The 26,253-nt window shown below is 42.8% G+C and overlaps 2 protein-coding genes across 2 annotated transcripts in view; one reads left to right on the top strand and one right to left on the bottom strand.

The window, feature by feature from the left end:
* zgc:173742 (DNA topoisomerase I, mitochondrial) overlaps positions 1–5,725 on the top strand; it is a 233,252-nt gene extending 227,527 nt beyond the window's left edge. Inside the window, exons 18-19 of the mRNA XM_060924351.1 lie at positions 2,681–2,830; positions 5,405–5,725. Of these exons, the coding sequence (XP_060780334.1) occupies positions 2,681–2,830; positions 5,405–5,507 (253 nt within the window). The 3' untranslated portion in view covers positions 5,508–5,725. The remainder of the gene's footprint in view (positions 1–2,680; positions 2,831–5,404) is intronic.
* A 9,126-nt stretch (positions 5,726–14,851) lies between these two features.
* Positions 14,852–25,504, bottom strand: hsbp1b (heat shock factor binding protein 1b). Its single transcript, XM_060923722.1, has 4 exons — positions 24,882–25,504; positions 24,382–24,448; positions 15,278–15,401; positions 14,852–15,173 (listed from the first exon to the last, which is right to left on the bottom strand). The coding sequence occupies exons 1-3, from the start codon at positions 24,924–24,926 to the stop codon at positions 15,283–15,285; spliced, it is 231 nt and encodes a 76-aa protein (XP_060779705.1). The 5' UTR covers positions 24,927–25,504; the 3' UTR covers positions 14,852–15,173; positions 15,278–15,282.
* Positions 25,505–26,253: the final 749 nt, after the last annotated feature.

Below are 26,253 nucleotides of genomic sequence, written 5' to 3'. Positions count from 1 at the left end.
TGAAGTAAACAGTAGGCTACAGTGTTCATCAGAGCGCTTCTCATTTTACTGCGTGCCCTGCATTTATTTTTCTTAATTGTCGTTCCTATGCAAAGATCAGACTTTGATAGATCCCTGTTCTTGAAATAAAACAGGGTGCCCACTCTCACCTGATCGTCATCCCATTGATTGAAAACACCTGACTCTAATTTCACCTTCCAATTAACTGCTAATCCTAGAGGTTCACATACTTTTGCCACTCACAGATATGTAATATTGGATCATTTCCCTCAATACATACACTACCGTTCAAAAGTTTAGGGTCACCCAGACAATTTTGTGTTTTCTATGAAAAGTCACACTTTTATTTACCACCATAAGTTGTAAAATGAATAGAAAATATAGTCGAGACATTTTTCTGGCCATTTTGAGCATTTAATCGACCCTCAAATGTGATGCTCCAGAAACTCAATCTGCTCAAAGGAAGGTCAGTTTTATAGCTTCTCTAAAGAGCTCAACTGTTTTCAGCTGTGCTAACATGATTGTACAAGGGTTTTCTAATCATCCATTAGCCTTCTGAGGCAATGAGCAAACACATTGTACCATTAGAACACTGGAGTGAGAGTTGCTGGAAATGGGCCTCTTGACCCATCCCACGTGACGTCACGACAAACGCGGCCGCCATTTTGGACATGAACTGCCAGTAGTCTACCACAGCCAACAACGAGGAACGACGGCGAATACAGCCATCAAAGAAAGTTTTTACTTTCAGCAAGACTTCCATCATGCCGTTATATTGTTGTGCACCTGGATGTAGTAACCATCAACACACAAGGCAAGATTTATCATTTTATCGGATCCCGACAGATGCTGACCGACAGAGAAGATGGATGGTCTCTAAAATATTGGCAAAATGATGTTTATTGACATAGCAATCGTGTGTAACGGGAAGCATTTGCATATCCGAAGTGTTGTGTTTACATCAAAGATAAAATAAACCGATATGACAACGACTGCTGCTGCCAGGTTGGGGACACACACTAGTAGAAAGGAAGTGTGCCAACACACTTCCTTTGTGGTCGATTCTGCTTTAAGGTAAGATGCATTTAATTATTCGTCTGCTGTGGGTTTGGAATCGGTAGCCTGACCAAGTCGTTCATGTTTGTGGTGCCATTTGTTTGTTGACGCGTGTTGAAATGGAAGATTGGTTGTTGACATGATTTCCAGTGATGCTTTGGTGCTGCTGTGGATCAGATGTGTTGAGTAGCCTGACTGTTTTTTGTTTTTCTTGCGTGTGGTATCATTGTTGACGCGAGGTTGTTTTTTGAACATGCCAATGCGGACACGATTTCCCCTGATGAGTTATGACTTCAGACGCGATGCGTGTGTGGAGGTGTGGAGTCCGCATGGTGCGTAAGATAGGCTTCTCATGTGTTTGGAGATCCGCACTCTGAGACAAGCGCAAGCACACACACACACCCCCAAGGGAAAAAAAGGGACCCCCCCGAAAATATCGGCATAGTTTGAACACTGGGTTGGAGAAAGTAATGGCAAATAGTGAGTGCACAAACCATAGAAAAACTGTACACAGCGCCAGGGCAGTGTGATGGTATGTCTACTTTTAGATTGTGTTAGCTTATCAATGAACACACTCGTCACTCGACGAGTTTCACGTCTTTACGACGGATACTTAAATGTGTGTTAGGTATTATTGTTGCAGTCTAAGCAGTCATTGTAGCAGCTAGATGAGCGAGAACCGAAAGGGTCTGTGCCATAAACCGTTATTTCTTCATGTCCAAAATGGCGGTCACGGGAGTGGGAAGGGTCACTATACACCTATGGAGATATTGCACCAAAACCCAGACGTTTGCAGCTAGAATAGTCATTTACCACATTAGCAATGTATAGAGTGGATTTCTGATTAGTTTAAAGTGATCTTCATTGAACAGAACCGTGCTTTTCTTTCAAAAATAAGGACATTTCAAAGTGACCCCAAACTTTTCAATGGTAGTGTAAATGACCAAGTAGTATAATAATTTTTTTTTTTTGTCTCATTTGTTTAACTGGGTTCTCTTTATCTACTTCTAGGACTTGGGTGAAAATCTGATGATGTTTTAGGTCATATTTATGCAGAAATATAGAAAATTCTAAAGGGTTCACAAACTTTCAAGCACCGCTGTAAATGAGATTGAGCAGCATGTCCCCACAGACTTGAGCCATAAGTAAGATAAGGGTTAATTAAGGCATGGTAAATATTATGCAGGGTATGAAGAGGGACAGAGTATATGAAATATTCTGCAGAGTATGAAGTTTTGCAGTTAGACGTACTGCTTTGCTTATCTTTAATGCAATATAATCTATATAACGCTTCCAAGATAGACTGATATTCAACAAAATTCCAAGATATTTAATAAAATTCTTGCGCTCCAAAAGGACAAATGTTTAATTTGTGAATTGCTATCAACTGTTTATATAACAGGTTTATAAGGACGATTCTTTTGATGTAGATGAAAAATCACACATAATTTTTTTTTTTTTTTTTAATATTAAGTGAGAGTTTATTAGCAATGAACCAGTTACTGAATTTAGTGAGTTCAGTGTTAACCTTCAATTCCAGAGTTTTTATCGTTGTGTTTGTTCAGTTTGAAACACGTCATGACACTGTGTGCTTTAACAAAGTGGTGTGTGTGTGTGTGTTTAGTGTGGTAGAGAAGAAGACAGCGGCAGTGCAGCGCTGTGAGGAGCAGCTGCTCAGGATGGAGGTTCAGGCTACAGACCGAGAAGAGAACAAGCAGATCGCCCTGAGCACCTCCAAACTAAACTATCTGGACCCACGCATCAGTGTGGCCTGGTGAGGCTGTGATTCGAGTCAGGCTTCCACATGATACGATATGATGCATATTTATAAGGTTACACTATTGACCATCCCACTGAATATGCAATAATACAATTCAATTTAGGAACGTGGAAACTTGGTTCAGTATCTGGGCTGGGTATCCAGGTAATTTCTGAATGATGACGGAGAGAGGGATCGTTTTAGAAGTTATCAGAGTTACAGGCAAATCACTTTGCTAGCCTTTAAAATGATTTATTCATTTTTAGAAATCAGAATAAATTTGGCGGCACGGTGGTGTAGTGGTTAGCGCTGTCGCCTCGCAACAAGAAGGTCCGGGTTTGAGCCCCGTGGCCGGCGAGGGCCTTTCTGTGTGGAGTTTGCATGTTCTCCCCGTGTCCGCGTGGGTTTCCTCCGGGTGCTCCGGTTTCCCCCACAGTCCAAAGACATGCAGGTTAGGTTAACTGGTGACTCTAAATTGACCGTAGGTGTGAATGTGAGTGTGAATGGTTGTCTGTGTCTATGTGTCAGCCCTGTGATGACCTGGCGACTTGTCCAGGGTGTACCCCGCCTTTCGCCCGTAGTCAGCTGGGATAGGCTCCAGCTTGCCTGCGACCCTGTAGAACAGGATAAAGCGGCTACAGATAATGAGATGAGAATAAATTTGATTGTTTAATGCAGTCCCAATCTTCAGATCTGTGGGTGTGTGGGTGGGGGATACAGTACTAGTCAAAAGTTTGGATACTTCTACTTATTCATAGGTTTTTCTGTATTGTGGTGATTTTCTACATTGTAGAACAATACTGAAGTCATCAAAACTATGAAATGACCTATGGAACATAGATGGAATTATGTGGTAAACAAAAAAAAGGTGTTTAAAAAATTTTCATAATTAAAGGAGAACTGAAGGCAATTTTTTTTATCATCAAAATTCTATTTCTCATTTTATTAAATATCGGAATGCATTTTTGATCGCGATATTGTCGCTGCTATAGCAAGTTATGAGTGTCTGAAATACACTCTGTAATGTATCAGTCCATATGTCAAAGCAATGGCCGTAAACGAGATTCGTTGAGACCTGTACGAGACGTCGTAGGACGGAAGTAAAACGTACAGCGGAAATCAAATCAAAGTGACCAACATGTGCCAACATTGTCAAAAAGACGTGTGCGCCCTCCTTCGAATGCTGACGTAATCAAGCCGGAAGTTTTGTTTGTTTTGATAGCAATCAGGAAAGTTTGAAAAAAGTAGGCAGTAATCATCATTTAAGCTCGTTTTTGTGCAATACTTTGTTTGGGAAACAGTTTTCAAAATGGCGGCACTGACACCTGGCTGACACTTCACATTTCGAAGTCTCGCACACGTCTCGTGAAGATCGCGCCGATAAGCGACGCCTGCCATGGACCAAACGAACTAAATTCAACACGGCTTAAAACCGAATAGGCCGATAAGTATAATGTTTAATTGCGATTAGTTACCAATACAAGTCACGATATAAGGTTACTAAAATCAAAAACGTCTTTGAATAAGATGTTAATTAAAGGGGTACCAAATATAATATATACAGTTGCTGATGTGACAAAGTAACGTATTCTAGTATTCTATCAAATTTATATACTAGAAAACAGCGAAATATCTTGGTAATTGTAAATATAATAGTCGGTACGCTAAACGGCACAAGAGTCGCTATTTTTAAAAGACCGTGACATCAGCCCTACCCACTGCACTAGGAGAGAAGCGTGTAATCATGGCGTCGGGCGCATCAAGTGAAAGCGACAGCTCTGTCGAATCATACGAAGAGATCCCGCAAGACACACTGCAAGCAGGCTATGGCTTCGAAGGGTACCAGTTTGAACCTAGGAGAGGTACTCTCGACTCCGGTGATGACGAAAGAAGAGAAGAAAGCTCGAACTCGCTCGGTGTTTTTCAGCGGAAACGAGTGAAAAGACACGTCTGGAGGATCGTTATGCTTTCCATCGGTCCTGTTATTACACCCGAAAGCAACACACTGTGGCATCGTGTAGCCGATCACTTACAATTCATCCTACTTTCCGATTCACACGTGCTAGTCCCAACCTCAATGAGCCAACACAACTGGGCACATACATACGTCATGAGTGTTACGCAGAGAAAATGAACGTGCATTCTGATTGGATAAAATTAATATCATGGCGGGCTGTTCAAACTGCGGAAATAGTTTGCTCGAGCTACTTTCAAAACACTATAACTTTCCAACTTTAGAACAAAAAACTTTTGTAATTCTTGAATAAGGTTCGTTAATGTGTGTTTTATTGTTATATTTACTTGATATATTGCCCTCTGTTCCCCTTTAAAGAAATAAAGCAAGTTTAAAAATGACTTCAGTTCCCCTTTAAGTTATTCCACGAAATCGAGTCGTACAGGAGCTGATGGTCGATGAGACACGTAGCGCCCAGTTGGCTATAATGACGAGATGATGTCCAGAAGGTTTTCCCAGACCGTCGAATTCACACGCAGTCGTAACGTTTCTGTGGTTTAAACAATTATGTATTGAAAATGGTGAGAATTTTCCATAATGTGTGTGTGTGTGTGTGTGTGTGTCCTGCTTTGTAGGTGCAAGAACATGGAGGTGCCACTGGATAAAATTTATAACAAGACTCAGAGGGACAAGTTTGCCTGGGCCATTGACATGACTGAACCAGACTTTGTGTTTTAATCCGATTCTGTGCTTTCACAGTTCCACTTAAAATTTAACATTTCGTTTTTATACAAGCATTTATCGACTCGTTTAGAATCAGTTGTTACTAGCTGTTTTAAAATGCTAGCAGTTTATGGTGTTCTCTTAATATAAATTCAGCAGTGTTTTTATAGGGTTTTTTTTACTATAAATTTCAATAAATAGTTGTACGTTTCCTATATTAAATTTCTCGTAATCATTATGAAATACCTGTATCCGTGTTGTTCCTTGCAAGCCTCTTATAACGTGCACCTCTTCTACCTGAATCAGGGCCTCTGTAATATGGAATATTTAAATAATATTAGCTGGCTTTTTTTCATGGTATACCAGATATATTCCAGTCAGCTAGCATGACGTTCAATTCATCTTTGACTCAGTTAATATCGTGTTAGCTGAATAGAATATATCTGATATACCATGAAAAAAAAAAAGCCAGCCAATATTATTATTATTATTATTATTAGACCTACACATTCTTTTCAGGCGTTCAACACGTCTTTCTCTTTCAAAATTCCCTCTAAATTTGGTATTGAACAAACCAAACCTGGCGGCCATGTTTGTTTTACAAACCGTCAGTCACTCGCTAGCTCGGAAGTTTTACGTCTCCAATATATGACGTCAGGCCATCCTTAAAAAAAAAATCCGTTTCCTGTCCACCGGGTGAGCAAAAATATTTTCAGTTGGGAGGGAGGGATTTTTTTTTTTTTTATATGGATGGATAAGAAATCGCAATGCTGTGTTTGCTTTTTCTTTCAGTACTTTTTTATTACAAAAGCAGACACATTTAATAAAATATGACCGTTTAATCAACTGAAACTTGTACAAAAACTTTAAGTTAGCATTTTAAATGCTGACTGCAACATTTGCAAAACTTTTACAAAGGCACTTAAAATGTCCGACACACGGACTTTTTGTAGTTCTAAATCGAGCGTTAGGCCTAGTGCGGATGAAATTACACTATTAAAATGATCACTGAATGATTTGTTTTTCTGAATCTTTACTATTTTGTTGTTCGCTAGAATACCATTTTGCGATTTCACACTTAAGCAAATGTTTGAAAACTCCGGATCTCCTTCCTTCATGGTGGCTGCCATTTTTTTGTGCCGCACGGCGCATGCGCAGAGCTGATTCGACAGGGCTTTCCACAAGCGCCGGCTGCCGCCATACAGCCGACTACACAAGTCCAGCCGGCTACTTTAATGACTATTATTTTTGTAGCCCACAGGCTCTAAATATTAATTTTTGATTTTAATAAAATTAAATGTTTATCTAACGGACTGACAATAATGTCAAACTGAACCGCACTCATTTAAGTTGTGATTCGCGCTGTTTGTACCGATAATAACCACAAATTCCCCGCCAACTTCGTTGATCAGGGAGAGTAACTCATCCGCGGCCCCGACATGCGATGTGTGTGCGCGCACACTCGGCGGAGGCAGTAGTGTGTCAGAGGCGACATCGGAGGGGACAGAAGCAGAGATGACGCTTATTTTGTCTTCGGTAAACCAGTCTTCTCTCGTTCAATTACGTGCTGGCATCAAAAGACACTGTTGGTTGTAAATGAAACCAAACTGAGTGGTTGGAGTGTATTTTCATACACAAATGGAGAAATGTTCGCTGCGTGAATGTGTCATGCACCGAAAATAAGAGATTTACAAGCCAGGAACGCCTCATGATGCAATACGCAAGAAAAGAAAGAAGATGTACTGCCATTTTACTTTGTATTTGAGTAAAGTGAATAAATAAATGGTCTGTGGAAAATACATTTAATCCTGGGAACTGCGTGCACAGGAGTTTATTTTGTGTTTACTCCCCCCAGCTGGCTACTTATTTGTCATGGCTGGCTAGTATGAGCCTTAGTGGAAAGCCCTGGGAACGCGTAAATGTCAAGTTCGATTTTAGATTTACGAACCCGAAAAAAATGTCGAAAAACCGGCGTTAAAAGAAAAATTTCAACTGCAGAAACGGCACTCACCCGGCCGGTGGACCGGAAACAGAACATTTTTTAATAATAGCCCCATGCTGTTTTGACAACCATGCAATATCGTAAACCACACTCAACGCTCATTCTCCGTTGGGTAGAGTGACGTAATACATGTAGGATAAGCGATATGCTAACAATATTGCATGCTGTCAAACCAAATGAATGGAACCCACTCGAAGGGAATAGAACACACGCTTTTATTCCATCGAAAATGCGTCCTGTATGTATAATAATTACATTTACTTTTTGGCAGATGTTCTACTCCAGAGATGTACAGAAGTGCTTTGTAGCATTTATTGATAAACTTTCCTTCCCCGAGTACAAATAGTTGAGGCTCTGATAAAATCCTTGGAGATGAGAGTTGGTGTGGGAGTTTGTACAGCTGCACAAAGAGACAATGTGTAGATTTAGTGCTCACTTCAGTGTTTATTGAAGAGGTGGGTCTTGGGTTTTTGTTTGAAGATAGACGATGACTCAGCTGTTTAGACAGCTCGGATAGAGAAGAGTCTTGAAGCCAGTTTTCCTCGTGCCTTGAGAGATTACAGTTGGAGACGTGCTTGTGGCTTGAACGAATCGGGGTTTGATCAGTGCCTTTGTGTAGGTGATTAGTTTTCAACTTTGTAAGCGAGCGTGCGTGTTTTAAATAGGATGTGGGACGCTACAGGAAGCCAGTAGAGCGAACGTGGTGCTGGGGAAATCGCTCTGCAGAGGAAGACTTGTCTGTACAGGATCCTAATAGTTGCAGAGGTTTATTGCATGGCTGTTTTATAGTGAGCAAGTATCCGGTTTTGGCGGATGTGGATTTTCATATGTTGACAGCAGTAGCGTTTGATTTTTTGACCTTTTACTGTGTCTTATGTGAGACATGCATACTACAACATTCTGCATTTCCAGACATACAATTATCCTGGAAGAAATGTCAATTAATTAACGGGGAAACGACCAGGCTGTCAAAGAATTCCTTGTGGTAGTGGTTACTTTCACTTTACACAATTTTATATCCAAGTAATGTCAAGTCAAGTTTATTTGTATAGCGCTTGTCGCAGAGCAGCTTTACAGAATTTGAACGACTTAAAATATGAGCTAATTTTGTCCCTAATCTGTCCCCAATGAGCAAGCCTGTGGCGACGGTGGCAAGGAAAAACTCCCTCAGACGACATGAGGAAGAAACTTCGAGAGGAACCCATCCTCATTTGGGCAACAACAGACAGCCTGACTATAACATTAACAGTCCGAACATAAAGTCAGCTTCGTCGATGCTATAAACCCCCACCGACGGAAATCCGAGCGCAAAACCGTTCACGACAACTGCAGTCCCAAAAGCACCACTGCAAGAGTCCAGAGCGTCCTGTGACCTGTGAATTCACAAGCCTCCGATTTGTGAGCCGGTAGAAAACCAGTAGGCAGGACTCCAGTCTCTTTACTCAGTAAAGAAAAGCTGTTTATTAACAAGTTTAACTTTGGCCTTGCTTTTTTTCTTATCTGAAACAGATCCGCCCTCTCGTCCACCGATCTCCACCAGAGTTTTTGTGGTAAAATTTCCTCTGACTGCTCGGATTTTCTTTTCAGCAATGTTGGCACGTCTGTGTCATGTGATGCTTCCCATTCATAAATACAGGGTGCTTCAAAAAAACTTGATGTCATTTCATAACCTAATAACTTTGCCAATTCAAATTCAACTGAAATTTTAACAGCATGTATGGAAATGGGTCAAAACGTAATGTTTTTAGGTATAGAAATGCCATTTTCCTGGAAAAGAAAAGGCGTTTTGTGTGTTAAAGTACGCTCGAACGAGACTGTACAGCGTGCATTTATGAGAGAATTCTCTAAATATGCACCAACTGCAATGCAGGGTTGGACATGGGACAAAAAGTTCAAAGAGGAAGGCTGTGTGTGTCCATGTGCCGTGTCTCAGGCGTGCATATTGAAAATGTATAAAATTGTTCATGGAGTCCACATACTTTTTTGAATTTCTCATTCAAATTTTGAGGACTAAAAGTTTTATATTGCTCAACATTCAGCCTGTTCAGTTTCATTCATCGCCAGGAATTTGACGCTGTGACGAGCTTTAAATTCCTGGGGATCCACATCTCGCAGGACCTCACCTGGACAACCAACTGCTCCAACCTAGTCAAGAAGGCTCGCCAGTGGCTTTTTCTTGAGGACTCTGAAGAAAAGCCTAGGTCACAACCGGACGTACGATTTTTTGGCCGTGCGATTTTTGGCGTTTCCCAAATCGCTGCGGTTTTTTTTGTTCATGGAGAAAGACGCATGTTGGCCGTAAGTTTGTCTTGCAACCTGAAAAAAACGTAAGCACCCGTAGAGTTTGTTTGACATGACAAAGAACCTCTGCGGCCGGTCTACGGCTCGAAAATCAGCACGTCACACGCGCCCTCTGTGCGTTTTTTGCACGTAGACCGGCCGTAGGAGTACGTACGGCCGGTTGTTACCGAGGCTAAAAACCACCTTTCTTCAGACACCCTGGTGAACTTCTACCGCTGTAACATCGAGAGCATCCGAACCAACTGTATTACAGTCTGGTATGGGAACTGCTCTGTTTCGGACCGGAAGGCACTTAGACTGGCACCAAAATCCAGAATTGTGACACCCAAAGGCATTTTTGAGACAAAGTTGGCAATCAGTCTTATTTTGTCAATTTGGGTGTGCCGAATTCAAATCTGCAATATGCCGAGCTCTATCTGACCTCTGTTGACCTCTAGAGGTCATTGAACTTTGGGCCTGTAAACGTCTCAGCTGAACCCAGTTTCTCAGCTTTCTAAGGAATGAAATGTACTAAAATGATTAATGAAGTTAGCAAATGGCCTTGTTTGTTAAATGTTTGGGTGCTGAATTCATTTTTCATTTGTAAAACGACATATGACCTCTGATAACCTCAAGGTCATTAAACTTGGCCTATAGGCCTATGCATTTAACGGCATTTTTAAACTGACTTTACTCCCCCAAAAAGAATATGAACAGACAAAAAACAAATAGAAAGGAACAAATCCAACATTAAATGCCAGTAGGGTATTAGGCAGAAAAAGAAATTTACCAGTCAAAAATAATATTTTATATAATCCTGATAAGCGCCGCAGGTGCGAAGACGAGCGCCGCAGGCGCGAAGTCCCTCTAGGGGGGTCTGGGGGCATGCCCCCCCAGAAAATTTTTGAAATTTAGACTTCATTTCCTGCATTCTAGGACATTTTCAGGGTGAAATGGCGTGTAATTTTTGATCAGAAATATTGCATATTTTTACTTTGTATTTTTTTCAGTTTCACTCCTGAATGTATCAGATGTATGTATGGTGTTTGATTTGGTAACAAAAGTGAAAAGAAAATAAACAACAATGAATTGTATATAATCTTTTGATCTAGTTACAGTATTTAATAAAAAAAAAAAAACCAACAGTATTCTATTTTACCATACCCCAATGAACCCCCCTTGTTAATCAATGTATCACACATACCTTTTCTGTCTTTTTGTGGAAAAACGAATCAGTTTTTGTCACATTCAATTTGGGGCGTTTGTTGGGATTCATCTTGATCCAGAAGAGTGAGTCAGCAAAAAAAAATGCGGTTCTCCCGCCAAGAAAGAGGAAACTACAACGCAGGGTGTTTGGCAATTTTCGACCAATCAGAATTCGCGATTTATTCAGTCCGCATGTTACAAGATTCAGTGCGGGCCAAAATGGCGGAAACGATGAAATATTCTGATTTTTCATTTCAAGTTTTCAGTATTTTTCGTATTAAACTGTGTTTCTTACGATTTGTAAATGATGGCGGAACCACACACGGACTGGCCATCGGGAGTAGCGGGAGTTTTCCCAGTGGGCCGGTGGTTCAGTGTGGGCCAGCGGAGAAAAAAAAAAAAAACAGTTGCGCGCTGGCCTTTAATATGATAAGCAATGTTAAGTTTCTTTAACAAACTGTTAACATTGCTTATCATATTAAAGGCCAGCGCGCAACTTTTTTTTTTTTTTCTCCGCCGGCCCACGCTGAACCACCAGCCCACCGGGAAAACTCCCGCTACTCCCGATGGCCAGTCCGTGTGTGGGCGGAACATAACTGGATTTATCGGATGACATGTGGGAGTATTCATGTGCGAAAATTTTCGGCATTATCGTCCGTTTCAGTATCCGTCTGTGTGTATACTTGCCCGTTGAAATCGGCAATTGCCCGTCAAATTTACGGGTGGACGGGTCTCTGCCTAATACCTTAAATGCCAGTCCATGTACATGTGACTTACTTTTCACAATGAGAATGCCTCGGCGATCACCTTACATAACATTGCATTACATTTAGCGGTTATTGTTTATACAAAGCTACTGAAAAAAGGACAGATTCAGCAGCATACAAAATGTGGGGGCATACAGGGTATACACGTTAATCAGGGTTAGTATGTGTGTTTTTTTTTTCTTTGTTTTGTTTTAAACGGGGTAAAAACTACAAAAAACAAAGAAAAAAACTCTCATATATACTAACCCTGATTAACCTCCTGTATGGACCCTTTTCACGTGACGTCACGACAAACGCGGCCGCCATTTTGGACATGTACTACCAGTAGTTTACCACAGCCAACACTGAGGAACGGCAGCAAAGAAAGTGTTTATTTTCAGCAAGACTTCCATCATGCCACTATATTGTTGTGCACCTGGATGTAGTAACCATCAACAAACAAGGCAAGGGTTATCGTTTTATCGGCTCCCGGTAGATGCTGACCGACGGAGATGATGGATAGCGGCATACCAACACTTGTGTAGTGACCACTTTGTTGGAGGTAAGACGAATAAAATTAGCCAGAAGAGGCATTACATTGCTGTTAACATTCCATTCTAGTTTACTGTAATTATGATCTGGCAGCTATTTACACCGGATCCAGTGTAAATAGCTGCCAGAGCCAACGTCCGAGGTTCCGGAGCGTGCTCCGGCAAGCTCGGACGTTGGCTCCGGCAGCTATTTACACTGGATCCAGTATAAATAGCTGCCAGATCATAATTACAACTAGTAAATACAGTTTTCTGCATCTCGCTCCTTTTTCTTTTATGTCTGTCGCCTTCCTCGCATTCAAACCGATTCGAGCCGAAGTCCACTACATGTCCAAAATGGCGGTCGCGTTTATGAAGGTCACGTGACTGAAAAGGTTCTATACCCTGTATGCCCCCACATTTTGTATGCTGCTGAATCTGTCCTTTTTTCAGTAGCTTTGTATAAACAATAACCGCTAAATGTAATGCAATGTTATGTAAGGTGATCGCCGAGGCGTTCTCATTGTGAAAAGTAAGTCACATGTACATGGACTGCCATTTAATGTTGGATTTGTTTTTTGTCTGTTCATATTCTTTTTGGGGGAGTAAAGTCAGTTTAAAAACGCTGTTAAATGCATAGGCCTATAGGCCAAGTTTAATGACCTTGAGGTTATCAGAGGTCATATGTCGTTTTACAAATGAAAAATGAATTCAGCACCCAAACATTTAACAAACAAGGCCATTTGCTAACTTCATTAATCATTTTAGTACATTTCATTCCTTAGAAAGCTGAGAAACTGGGTTCAGCTGAGACGTTAACAGGCCCAAAGTTCAGTGACCTCTAGAGGTCAACAGAGGTCAGATAGAGCTCGGCATATTGCAGATTTGAATTCGGCACACCCAGATTGACAAAATAAGCCTGTTTGCCGACTTTGTCTCAAAAATGCCTTTAACTCCTTAAATAAGCACTTTTTTGAATTTTGGTACCAGTGGTGAAGATCGCCCAGCGTGTCGTGGGAGCCTCACTTCCTGCTACTGAGGACATCTAAAAGAAGCGATGTCTCAGGAGAGCTATGCACATCAACAAAGACTCCTGCCACCCAGCACACAAACCGTTCACTCTCCTTCCCTCTGGAAGGCGCTACAGGAGTCTTCAGACCAAAACCAGCAGGTTCAGGAACAGTTTTTTTTTTCCCTTTAGCTGTTTCACTGCTGAACTCCCCAAACTGAATTGACTTCACTGCACTATCATTAGTTGTACTATTGTTTATTCATACCACATTTTGTTTACACTGTAAATATTTTAATCATACCATTGCACTATAGTACATTCATATCACATTTGTACACTGTAAATATCATATTACACATTTATTGCTTTGCACTTCTGGTTAGATGCAATCTGCATTTCATTGCCTTGTACCTAGGACACGTGCAATGACAGTTGAATCTAATCATTTGCCTAAACTATGTAGGTTCTGGGATATTTACATTAGGGCTGTAACGATATGCGTATCGAAATTGCGATACGCAGAGCCACGATCCGTATCGCGATACGAGAAGGCAGAATCGTGGTACACCCTTTCAAACTTCTCCTCAGCCCATAAACAGAGGTGCTTCCAAACTTCAATTAATGAATACTTTACTTTTTATTTAAATTACATTTTAACTTACTAATAGATATAAAAAAAATAAAAGTCGATTTTTCGCCGACCTGCGACAATCTTCTGCGAGTCACGCAACGTCCACACTCGCCACTGGCAGAGCATTCATTTCTTTTAAGCGGTCGCCATTCTGGTTGCGACGCGGGGAGCGAATCTGTAAACGAGCAGCTCATTGGCTGGCTAGGTGTGCCACAAGCCAATCACAATCACTTGACCGGAAAGGCATGCATTGTTGCCAGATTGGGCGGGTTTAGGTGCTTTTTGGCTGGTTTTGAACATATTTTGGAGTGGAAAACGTTAGCAATATCTGGCAACACTGAAGGCATGTCTGCTTGGGCGGAAGCCTTCTGCGGCAGTTACATTTTGACACGCGAGCAATGTTTCACCATAAAAATTCCGTAATTTCCATCTGTTTTCCGCGATCACAGAAAATCATTGGCCCTATGAGAGTGAGACAGTGAGAGAGGCCCCCCCCCCAAAAAAAAATCTTAACGGATTTACACGATTTGGAAAAATGACTTTTTCAGAACCGAAAAAACAGAGCTTCCGGCTCAACAGTATTATTTTGAGAAATAAAACAGTCTTTGGATATACATTTGTTCATTTTTGCATACGTATTACTCATTCTCTGCAGTGGTCTGACTTATTTGTTATTAAATAGTTAATGTAAGTAAGTAAATGTTAAGTCAAATTTACTACTTTAAAAAAACATTTTTAAAAAAATCGTGGGCGTATCGAATCGTGGGTCAAAAATCGCGATACGAATCGAATCGTGAGTTGGGTGTATCGTTACAGCCCTAATTTACATCTCAGATATTTTTGAAACACCCTGTACTTAAATATGCTGTACTCGATGTCTTCCTCTGAAGTTTATGAATCTTAATATATTAGCCAAGCCAGCAATAATAGTTTAAAAAAAAAGTACCAAAACTTTTGTATGAAACCATTTTAATAGCACAAACTCAGCTGAAATTAGAACAGGGTTTGTTTGGCACATAGATAGTGCTCATATTACAGTAACAGGCCTCAGCCGTGTAGCTGGTTGGCCTTAAAGCAGGCTAAAAAAAAAAAAGTATGCACTGTTCATAAGGAAAAACCTAAATATTAGAGAACACCATCAGGAATATCCATTAGGATTAGTTGAAGTCGGTATAAAAAACTATACAACAATACATCAAATCAAAGCAGGCAGCACTACTGGGGAAGGTTGCTGCTCTCGAAGAGTTTCCTTTACTCCGTCGTTAGCGGACGACCTGTTCGAGAGAGGAGCTGAATTCAGGTCTACGATAACAGCTGTACGGTAACCAGGCATTAAATGATGACAATTTTATATTTCTCAATCAAGTGTAAGTGTTACCTTCATTAAGAAGCCTCAGCCTCTTTGGCCTTGTTCTCTCCTTCTGCCTCCTCGACCCCAGCCTGGGTCATCAGGTCAGCGATGTTCTTCTCCAAGTCATCGATTCGTGTGCTCATCTCATCAAGTGACTTTTGTTAAGGGAGACAGATGGAGTACTGTGTAGCTGTGGCTTTTGGGATGCAAATGTTTCCCCTGACGCTGCTAAAGACGCCTTTAAAACAACGTCTCTCCACAGAAACGTAGAGGCTGATGAATATCTAAAACCATGCCGAAAGTAAGGTGGGGTTTACATTAGATCGTATCAGCGGATCATCAGATTAACGTTTTTAAGACGATTCGCATGCACACAGCAACGCCAATAGAGATCTTGCAGTCACGTGACCGGAAAGTACACAGACGCCATCTTGTCGGTAAAAAACACAGCTGAATACTGCTGCACTCGTGTACAGAATGGATCAATTTCAACCGACGGACTACACGGCTCATTTTTCTAATGAACAGATAACTAGATATATGTCTAAAATAAACGACCTACAGATTAGTGACCCTTATGGCTTAACGGACGGAGTTTTCACGACTGTCAGTGGATTTTGAACTGCCAGTGGAATACCCAGACGTGTATAATTACCTCATTAACTTTCCCTCACTGTTCAGTGGTGAAGCACTGCGTGCTTATAAATCTCTGCACAGTTATCTTTACAGAAATTCAGGATTTGTCAGCGACTCAGATGTGGCATCTTGTAAACAAGAAAATAATCCTCATTGGACGGGTAAGTCACTTAAGTATTACTAGTACTGCACTGACCAGCCGATTATAGAATAGAATAAGGTAATTCCAGCTGTAATTCCAAATTGTCCGTGTTGTTTACATGGATCTGGTGTTGGAGAGGTAGAGGCTTGGCAGTGGAGATTTGAGTGGCTGTTTTCTGAGCTTAGTCAACAGGCCAGCTCTGCCTGGAGCCTCGCTTTTGCTTCCGCTCCCGGCGCCGCCTCCTTCGCTTTGCTTCCGATAATCTACGGAGACCCCGCTGGTCTCGTTATCTCGTCCGGAATGTTTTTTTTTCTCTCGTCCGGAATGTTGTGCATGCGATGGAAATCACTACAAACCGTCATTTTCTGCTGGAAACCAATGTCCAGTAAGTCCATACGGTTGTAGTGGATATTGAAGTCCGGTACAGACGAACAACACGCAAAAATACATACAAAAAACATAAACCGTGCACAGGTAGGGAGAGCTTGTAGCCGCAGCCATTGTAGCAGAATTGTATATAGTAGGGTTTTCCAGAAGAAAAGGTAGAAGTAGAAGGCGGAAATATGGCGTTTGACCGACAAGATGGCGTCTGTCACAATCTGGATCGGCTGTGACGTCACATGCAAGTGCTCCATACACGGATACGCTAATCACATGACTAATTAGACGGCACGTCACATGATCCCAGTGCATATCGGGCATGCGCAAGTCACTCACCACTTGCAAGTGGAAGGATGGCAAGCGAACACCTTCTCCAGCAGATAAACACACCTGGCTGTGATGTTCATGTTCTCACTGAGTTTAAGCGCCTGAAGGAGGTAAATAAGTTGAAATGTGTAAATAAACCTCAGTGCGGCTCAGCGCTTCCTCCTGCGCTCCAAATCACTCCGCCCTGAACAGCGAGTGCCCTCTGGAGGGTGCGCACTCCGGCCCTGCGCAGCTCACAGAGCGCGCGAGTGAAGCGCACGAGCAGTGATTCGGGACTGAGCCGCTGTGTGTGTGATCCCAACGCCAGCGAATCAGGAAGGTGGATGTCACAATGACGTTGTCCAATGACGACGTCAGCTAGAGCTCAGCACTGCGTTTCCTCGTTCCTCAATGTTTACACAGCACCGGATCAGATACGAACTGGGTTGAATACGTGGGCCCTGGCGGATTCAAGTTGTTCCGCCTGTGGAGTCGTTTCCCAGCGTTTTAATGTGAACGGACAGTGCATCCGCGACGAAAACGAGACGGATACGGTCTAATGTAAACACCACCTAAGCTGAACAAGCTCAGCAGGTATGGTGGCGTGTCCTACAGGAACAGACCTGGGCGTGGAGAAGCAACACGGAATAGAATACGTTGCAACAGGAGCAGTCATATCGAACCAAAAACGACTTCACACGCACGATCAGTTTATTAGTGATGATTAATGACCACGCCAGAACTCTTGTGAAAATACATTCATACCCCTTTTCCACCAAATCAGTCCCAGGGCTAGTTCACAAGGCGTTCAACTTGCGAGCCAGCTGAGAACCAGTTTGCTTTTCCATAGCTCGGGGTGCGAAGGGGAGCCACGTCATTACGTCAATATATACGTCAGTTACGTCGTTGCGTTTGCATAAACCTTGGCGCGAACGTCAAAGCAACAACAATAATGGATGACTGCTGCTTTACTGCATCCATGATATCTCGTCGCTTATTTAAAAATGGCGACCTTTCGCGATCTTGCTATTGTTGTTGGTCTTAACAACTCCGCCCCCCTGCTGACGTAAGCGGTTCTTTCCTCTGGCCCAGCAGAGAGTTGGTGCTAGCCTGGAACCGGTTTTTCTGGCCCCAGAGCCAGTTCTTTGTCAGTGGAAACAGAAAACCTGGTTCCAAACTAAGCACTGGCCCCGAACCAGCCCTGGAACTGATTTGGTGGAAAAGGGGCATGTGTGTACCTTCTTAAGGTCAAAAAGGTACATACGTTCCCAAGCAGTATATAAAGGGTACTTTTTCAAGTGCACACAACAACCCCCCAAAAAAAAAACCTTTACATTATGTCTAACATTAACTAAATAAATTAATCTGGGCGCTTGCAAGGTTCTGCAACATGGACAAGACGGTGTCTCCCATAACCCGGTACAGAAAGTATGAACCGGAACAGGACGGTACATTACAATAACATTACGTTTTCTAAATATTCAGGGGTTTCATACTTAACATCTTGTACTCACATCTATCACTGTCATGTATTGTTTGATTATCCAGTATTATTATATCCTGTCGCATTCACGATATTTTCAATCGAAATTGATCTAAAAGCCCGGAACTCCAATTACAGAGTACACCTCAGCGTGACATGGCAAAGAAATCCCGTGTGGCGGAACAAGCACCATCTTGAGTAAAATATGGTTTCACACTGATTTGTGAAAACGTGGGTCATAAAACAGAAGCACAGATGATAAAAAAAAAAAAAAAGATAAGAACTTTTTGGTTAGCACAGTCACCTCACAGCAAGAAGGTTCTGGGTTCGAGCCCCGGGGCCGGCGAGGGCCTTTCGGTGTAGAGTTTGCATGTTCTCCCCGTGTCCGCGTGGGTTTCCTCCGGGTGCTCCGGTTTCCCCCACAGTCCAAAGACATGCAGGTTAGGCTAATATGGGACAGCCTTGGGCTGAGGTGCCTTTGAGCGAGGAACCTAATGCCGCTTTTCCACTACAAACGCGGCTGAGTCGGGCTGAGCCGTGCCGTGCTGAGTCGAGCTGAGCGGGGCTGTTGGAGTTGCATTTCGACTACAACCGCGCTGAACCGTGCTGGCTGGAAGTGGGTGGACACATTGGGTGGAGTTAGCGCAAGTGGGTGGACGTCAGGTGATGTCGTTAAGCAGCGCAAACAGTGACATCAGTGAGCTTTTAAGCGGTAGTCTCACGACCCGGATAGTAAACAATAAACATGGAGGACATGGAGTCGTTAGTGTTGCTGGGCAAGAGCGTATAGATGAGGCGAGGCGCATAAGGCTTCAGAAATTCTCGTAATTATTCTCCTTCCGGGTTTGCGGTGTTTACAGATCCCAGCGTGCTCGCGGGGCGTGTGTGGGCATGTGAGGACACTCCTCCTCACCAATCAGTGCACAGGGGAGTGTCTGCTCACGCCCCCAACCTCACTCGGCACGGTTTGGCTCGCTTCAGCCCCACTCCAAAACGGTGTGAGTTTTAGGGGCTAAGCAGGGCTGAAACGAGCTGAGTCGTGCTGGTTTTTGGTAGTCGAAACGCGAGCCGTGTCGGGCTGAAGCGAGCTGAAAAAGGGTAGTGGAAAAGGGCCATAACTCCCAACTGCTCCCCGGGCGCTGTTAGCACGGCTGCCCACTGCTCTGGATGTGTGTGTGCGCGCTCTCACCGCTTCAGATGGGTTAAATGCAGAGAGGAATTTCACAAGTGTGTGATGAAAAGGAAGAGGCAAGAAATTGTAAAATCGATAAAGTGTTATGTTTTGACAATAAAACTAAATATATTTTATCATACGTAATGGCTTCATCTATAAAAGGCGGGATGACTAACGTAAGTACCGATTAATAAAATGGTGGACGTGACCGCTGTCTCTGTGAAACTGGAACAAAAAAGGTAAGATTATACATTATGTAAATAAATGTAACAAAAACGGTATTGCAGGACGGAACAGCATATAAAAACCCGGAAGGCAAATATAAGAAAACCCGTGACTGTTCTGTTCCGTCCCGGGTTATGGGAGATACGGACTAGACAAAGTTTGCTCCACAACTTTCTCCAACCTTGCTAAATATACCGTACTGTGTTCAACCAGAGGCCGTAACCAAAGAGAAAAACACCCCCTCAACTCCGACTCGTGGACCGTGTGATGGTCTCCTCAAATTAAGTCAAATCAACACTGAAGTTACAGCGTCAGCAGTAAACAAAGTACTACTTCTTACCTTTAAATGAGTTCTGCTGTGTATACAAGTATTTGTTTTCGATCAATCAACAAAAAGCAATACCTTATTAACTCTATACTATACAGTTCACCGTTTTGAGAAGGAAAATGGACATCAGTTAGCTGTCTAGCTTGTTCCTTAAAAAAAAAAAAAAGCAAATGGAAACATCCATGTTACTTTCCCATATCATAGCTCGAAATAATTAAAGCTAGAGTGGCTAATGCATTTTACAAACATTTTTGTAGTTCTCTTTTACATCCGGACAGAAATGAATAAATCAAATGCTCCAACAAAAAGAAAGAAAAAAAAAAGTGTCATCTGTGGCAATCGCAGGGCTGTCAAAAGTTAAATGATTAAAAAGTTAAATGATTGATTGGATGCCCTACCTGTGTGCACTCTGCACACAACTGGAGTCTTCCACAAGCCTGGGCGCACGTACTGCTAAAGCCAGCAAGCTCGTCAGCAGCTGTGAGTACTAACAATAGCCATTTTGTTGCTTATATTCCTTATGATAAACGTTAGGTGCTTCTTAAGTCAATGAGACATGCGCTCTTAGTCTGGCTAACGCGACTTCAAAGCTCTGCGAGCATTTGGTCTGGCAAAGCTATTAAGCCCAACCGTTTCCCAAAGCGCGTGGTTGACCCGCCTCCCTGAAATGCCTCAGTTTGCTACTGGTCGAAGCCAGAAAAGGCTGTGATGAAGCTTAAACCAATCACATCACTCTTTCCTCTGACGTATGCGACGCGACGGGGCTAACTGGTAGATTAAACTCTTACCGAAGCCAGTCGGGAGCAAGGCGAAAACGGCCTTCCTTTCAATAAATACCTCCAGGGCTGCTCTTTGCTCCGTTTTCAATGAGAACTTGCTCCATGTTCGTAATGTTTCTAGTGAATGAAGCGCTTCCGGCATAGATTCTGTAAACAATCTATGGCTTCCGGTCGCAGTTCTACTACATCACTGCCTTGAACACGCCTCTACCCAGGGCCGTTGGAGATGCTCAAAGTTGATTATCTCCCGATTTTTCGGGAGCTTGGAAGAGCTGGAGATAGCTTGCCTTGCCAGACTAATGCCGCTTTTCCACTACAAACGCGGCTGAGTCGGGCTGAGCCGTGCCGTGCTGAGTCGAGCTGAGCGGGGCTGTTGGAGTTGCATTTCGACTACAACCGCGCTGAACCGTGCTGGCTGGAAGTGGGTGGACACATTGGGTGGAGTTAGCAAAAGTGGGTGAACGTCACGTGATGTCGTTAAGCGGCGCAAACAGTGACATCAGTGATCTTTTAAGCGGTAGTCTCACGACCCGGATAGTAAACAATAAACATGGAGGACATGGAGTCGTTAGTGTTGCTGGTCTTGGTTCTGTGGCTTGCTGTCATCGACAATGCCAACAGATACTGGCAAGAGCGTATAGATGAGGCGAGGCGCATAAGGCTCCAGAAATTCTCGTAATTCGTAATTATTCTTCTTCCGGGTTTACGGTGTTTACAGATCCCAGCGTGCTCGCGGGGCATGTGAGGACACTCCTCCTCACCAATCAGTGCACAGGGGAGTGTCTGCTCACGCCCCCAGCCTCACTCAGCTCGCTTCAGCCCCACTCCAAAACCGTGCGAGTTTTGGGTGCTAAGCAGGGCTGAAGCGAGCTGAGTCGTGCTGTTTTTTGGTAGTCGAAACGTGAGCCGTGTCGGGCTGAAGCGAGCTGAAAAAGGGTAGTGGAAAAGGGCCATAAGCTCACAACAGGCCCTCGTGTTGGGTCACATTTAGGATGGGCGGGCCCAGGCTAATGTGCTCTCCCCCCCCCCAAATGCTCTCCATGGACTCATCCTCCAGCAGCAGTCAGGCAGTGCGTGTTCATGTGTTCTGGAGGACTGGCTTTGGAGAGAGGGCAGGATTTGTAAGGTTAGACACTACAAAAACCTAGCTTACCTAAACCTAGTTTTTCCAAAATGACCAACCCTAGCTTTAAATCGAATGCAGCGATATTACAGGAAGAGAATCAATGCTGCTAGTCTAGATTTTTATTTATATATGTGCACTGCCTGAAAGCAGAGCCCCTGCTGGGTGTAAAATGCTTTTGTACGTGGTCACCAGAGCGGTCACTCATTATTCATGTTCTGAGCGGAGCTGTCAGCCCAGGAAGCTGTACGTGTTATGCTACAGACACTCGTTGCTGTGTTTATATTCCCCCTGTGCCTCAGTCAGAGGTTTAACACAGTGTTCTAAAGTTCTGCTGCTCGTCATCCTGATGCATCATTCATGCACAACAAAGTTTACATGCACTGTTTGAGTGTGGTGTTTGCGTTCAGTGCATTGGTTGAACTGTGGTTTAACATGGGACTTTGAGCGCAGAGGCCAAAGGTGCACATCTGGCAAACTTGTAGAGGTTTGCACCCTTGGCTGATCGGAGCACGATGTTCAGAGTATAGTCTGTAAACACTACTCTGCAAAATTATGTATTATGTCAATTATTTTTTAGTTTTCATAATGCTCAGTGTACAGTACATGGTGTTTGATGCTATACTCGTGTTCAAGAGGAATAAAAGAGACACAGCCACCCATCAGAGACTTGCAGCTGTTGTTCTTAATGCCAAGTGCTGTTACAGTGTTAGTAAATAACCCCATGTTATTTTTAAAAGCAAATTTCGTTGGCTGGTGGTCAAGTGTTAGATATACGTTGCCTTGCACTTATCAGGGTTCCCTATAGTGCTACACGTACATATGGACATCATACGGTCACCAAAGCCATTAAAAATGAGGTCGATACATTACATTACCATACTCTCTTAATAATGGAGCAGAGCTCCATACTTGGTGGGTGGGATCCAAAAAAAAAAAAACTCCTGAATGGGTGTCGCAATAATTATCTAATCCATCCATTATCTGTAATCATATCCTGTGCACGGTCGCAGGCAAGCTGAAGCCCCTCCCAGATAATTATGGGCAAAAGTCAGGGTACACCCTGGATAAGTCACCAGGTCATCGCAGGGCTAACACATACCCTGTGTCCAAAATCGCTCCCTACTCACTATATAGCAGGGACACCATTTTGTAGTGCTGTCTGAAACCTTAGTGAGGATTATTTACACCTTATATAGTGCACTCAAAGTATCCCACAATGCATCACGAAAAGTAGTCTACAATGATGGTCGCTAACCAAAGCAATATATCCCATCATGCATTGTGGTTGCGCTGAAAAAAAAAAAAGTCTCAAATTTGATTTAATAAAAGGCAGCTTCAACGAAGAAAGTATTCATCCTTGATAAAAAAAAAAGCCAAAAAACTGAAAGATGCAGGTACTTTGTATTGATTAATATGAGAAAGACGCTCAGTATAATATGGATTTATCACAAAAATACATGCATGTACTTACTATTTTGAAAACCCACCAGCCGACTGATCTGACCCGTTTTAATTGTGCGACAGTAATGACAAACACCAGCTCAACGTACTAGTGTCTGAAAGCGTTTTTTTTCTTCTTCATTTTACCAATGAGCTCACAAATGCCCCTTTTCCACCAAAGCAGTTCCAGGGCTGGTTCGGGGCCAGTGCTTAGTTTGGAACCGGGTTTTCTGTTTCCACTGACAAAGAACTGGCTCTGGGGCCAGAAAAACCGGTTCCAGGCTAGCACCAACTCTCTGCTGGGCCAGAGGAAAGAACCGCTTACGTCAGCGGGGGGCGGAGTTGTTAAGACCAACAACAATAAGACCGCGAAAGATCGCCATTTTTAAGTGACAAGAAGCAGCAGCTGTACAAACGCAAAGTCATCCATTATTATTATTGTTGCTGCTGCTGCTTCTTCCGTGTTGTTTTTGCTTTGATATTCGTGCCAAGGTTTATGTAAACGTAGCGCCGTAACTGACATATACAGCGATGTAACTGACGTGGCTCCGCTTAGCACCGCGAGCGATGGAAAAGCAAACTGGTTCTCAGTTGGCTTGCAAGTTTCACGAGTTGTTAACCAGCACCGGCTCTGAACCAGCCCTGGAACTGATTTGGTGGAAAAGGGGTATATATAGTCCTCTATAGAGTAATTCCCTACATATGGAGTAGTGAGTGATTTCGGACACAGGGATAGACACAAACTACCATTCACACTCGCATTCACACCTACAGTCAGTTTAGAGCCACCAATTAGCCTAACCTGCCTGTCTTTGGACTGTAGGGGAACCCGGAGCACCTGGACGAAACCCACACAGACATGGGGAGAACATGCAAACTCCACACAGAAAAGCCCTTGCCGGCTGCTGGGCTCGAACCCAGAACCTTCTTGCTGTGGAGACAGTGTTAGCCACTACATTATGTAGTGTAAATTCAATTATACGGTAGCTTAGTGGTAGATCACCTGACTGGTCCTACTTGCTCAGCATGAAACAAAGTATTTCTGATCAGATCACTGATCACTTCTAGATTGTGTGTCACGGGCAGTGTTCAGTGATTAGAGGAAGGATATTTCTCCCGATGATTTGATCTGACATGGTCTGGAATTTGTCCTGCATCTGCTGCAGCAACGTCTGCACCTGTCACAACAAAACACCACCGAGTTACAGTATTATTAGTGTTAGTGCTAGCTCCAGTGCTCACATATTGCACTTAGAACCATCTAATCAGAGTTTATGAAGAAAGGAACAGATGCTAAAATGCCTTTACACACATTTCCCATTGCTCACTATCCATACTTTATACACTGAGTGCATAATTACTAACCAAGTAGAGCTAGCAACATCACCGACTGAGGTTATAGTTATTTCATTCTAGCCAATCAAACATCAGTTTGACCATGGGCTGGAAAATTTACTAAATTTAGCATTACAGATAATCTAATGGAAGTTTACACAGCATTTACACGCACGGTTTAAAAAAGAAAGAAAAGGCTGGGACATTTGTTGTTATGCTAGCTTGCTTAACTAGCCTAGCATCGCCTAGTTGAACAAACCAATGTTTGAAACTCACCACCGCTGTAAGATCCTGCACTGACTTCGGATCCGTCTCTGCCATAATTAGTGTTTATGCAAATAAAAAAAAGCGAACGAAAGAACAGAACAGTGATGCGATTCAAATTCACGCGACAGTTCCAGTCTGTTGATTAAACCGGCGAGATTGTCCGGAAGTCTCGCGAGATCACAACAAACTCTCGTTTTGGAAGGAATTTCAGCTTTGGAACGTTTTGAAGCATTACAGATAATCTCATGGAAGTTTACACAGCATTTACACGCACTGTTTAAAGAAAAACAAAAAGAAAAGCCTGGGACATTTGTTATGCTAGCAAGCTAGCTTGCTTAACTAGCCTAGCATCGCCTAGTTAAACAAACCAATGTTTGAAACTCACCACCGCTGTAAGATCCTGCACTGACTTCGGATCCGTCTCTGCCATAATTAGTGTTTATGCAAAAGTAAGTAAGTAAATAAACAAACAAACAAAAACAGAACAGCGATGCGATTTAAATTCACTCGATAGTTCCAGTCTGTTGATTAAACCGGCGAGATTGTCCGGAAGTCTCGCGAGATCACAACAAACCCTTGTTTTGGAAGGAATTTCAGCTTTGCAACGTTTTGAAGCATTACAGATAATCTCATGGAAGTTTACACAGCATTTACACGCACGGTTTAAAGAAAAAGAAAAGCCTGGGGCATTTGTTGTTATGCCAGGTAGCTAGCTTGCTTAACTAGCCTAGCATCGCCTAGTTAAACAAACCAATGTTTGAAACTCACCACTGCTGTAAGATCCTGCACTGACTTCGGATCCGTCTCTGCCATAATTAGTGTTTATGCAAAAGTAAGTAAATAAATAAACAAAACCAGTGCAGCGATGCGATTGAAATTCACTCGATATTTCCAGTCTGTTGATTAAACCGGCGAGATCACAACGAACTCTCGTTTTGGAAGGAATTTCAGCTTTGGAACGTTTTGAAGCATTACAGATAATCTCATGGAAGTTTACACAGCATTTACACGCACGGTTAAAAGAAGAAAAAGCCTGGGACATTTGTTGTTATGCTAGCTTGCTTAACTAGCCTAGCATCACCTAGTTGAACAAACCAATGTTTGAAACTCACCACCGCTGTAAGATCCTGCACTGACTTCGGATCCGTCTCTGCCATAATTAGTGTTTATGCAAATAAATAAACAAACGAACGAACAAAAACAGAGCAGCGACGCGATTCAAACTCACTCGCTAGTTCCAGTCTGTTGATTAAACCGGCGAGATTGTCCGGAAGTCTCGCGAGATCACAAACTCTCGTTTTGGAAGGAATTTCAGCTTTGGAACGTTTTGAAGCATTACAGATAATCTCATGGAAGTTTACACAGCATTTACACGCACGGT

This window comes from Neoarius graeffei, chromosome 6 (genome assembly GCF_027579695.1).
Source record: "Neoarius graeffei isolate fNeoGra1 chromosome 6, fNeoGra1.pri, whole genome shotgun sequence".
NCBI lineage: Eukaryota > Metazoa > Chordata > Actinopteri > Siluriformes > Ariidae > Neoarius > Neoarius graeffei.
This window is presented reverse-complemented; position numbering and strand designations above follow the sequence as displayed.

Bases quoted from the DNA above. Each gene is read 5' to 3' on its own strand.
- hsbp1b (XM_060923722.1), bottom strand. From the start codon at position 24,926: ATGGCAGAGACGGATCCGAAGTCAGTGCAGGATCTTACAGCGGTG. The intron at 24,449-24,881 runs GTGAGTTTCAAA...TTGTTGTGACAG, and splicing joins TGCAGGATCTTACAGCGGTG to GTGCAGACGTTGCTGCAGCA. The intron at 15,402-24,381 runs ATATCCTTCCTC...AACAAAAGTCAC, and splicing joins AGATCAAATCATCGGGAGAA to TTGATGAGATGAGCACACGA.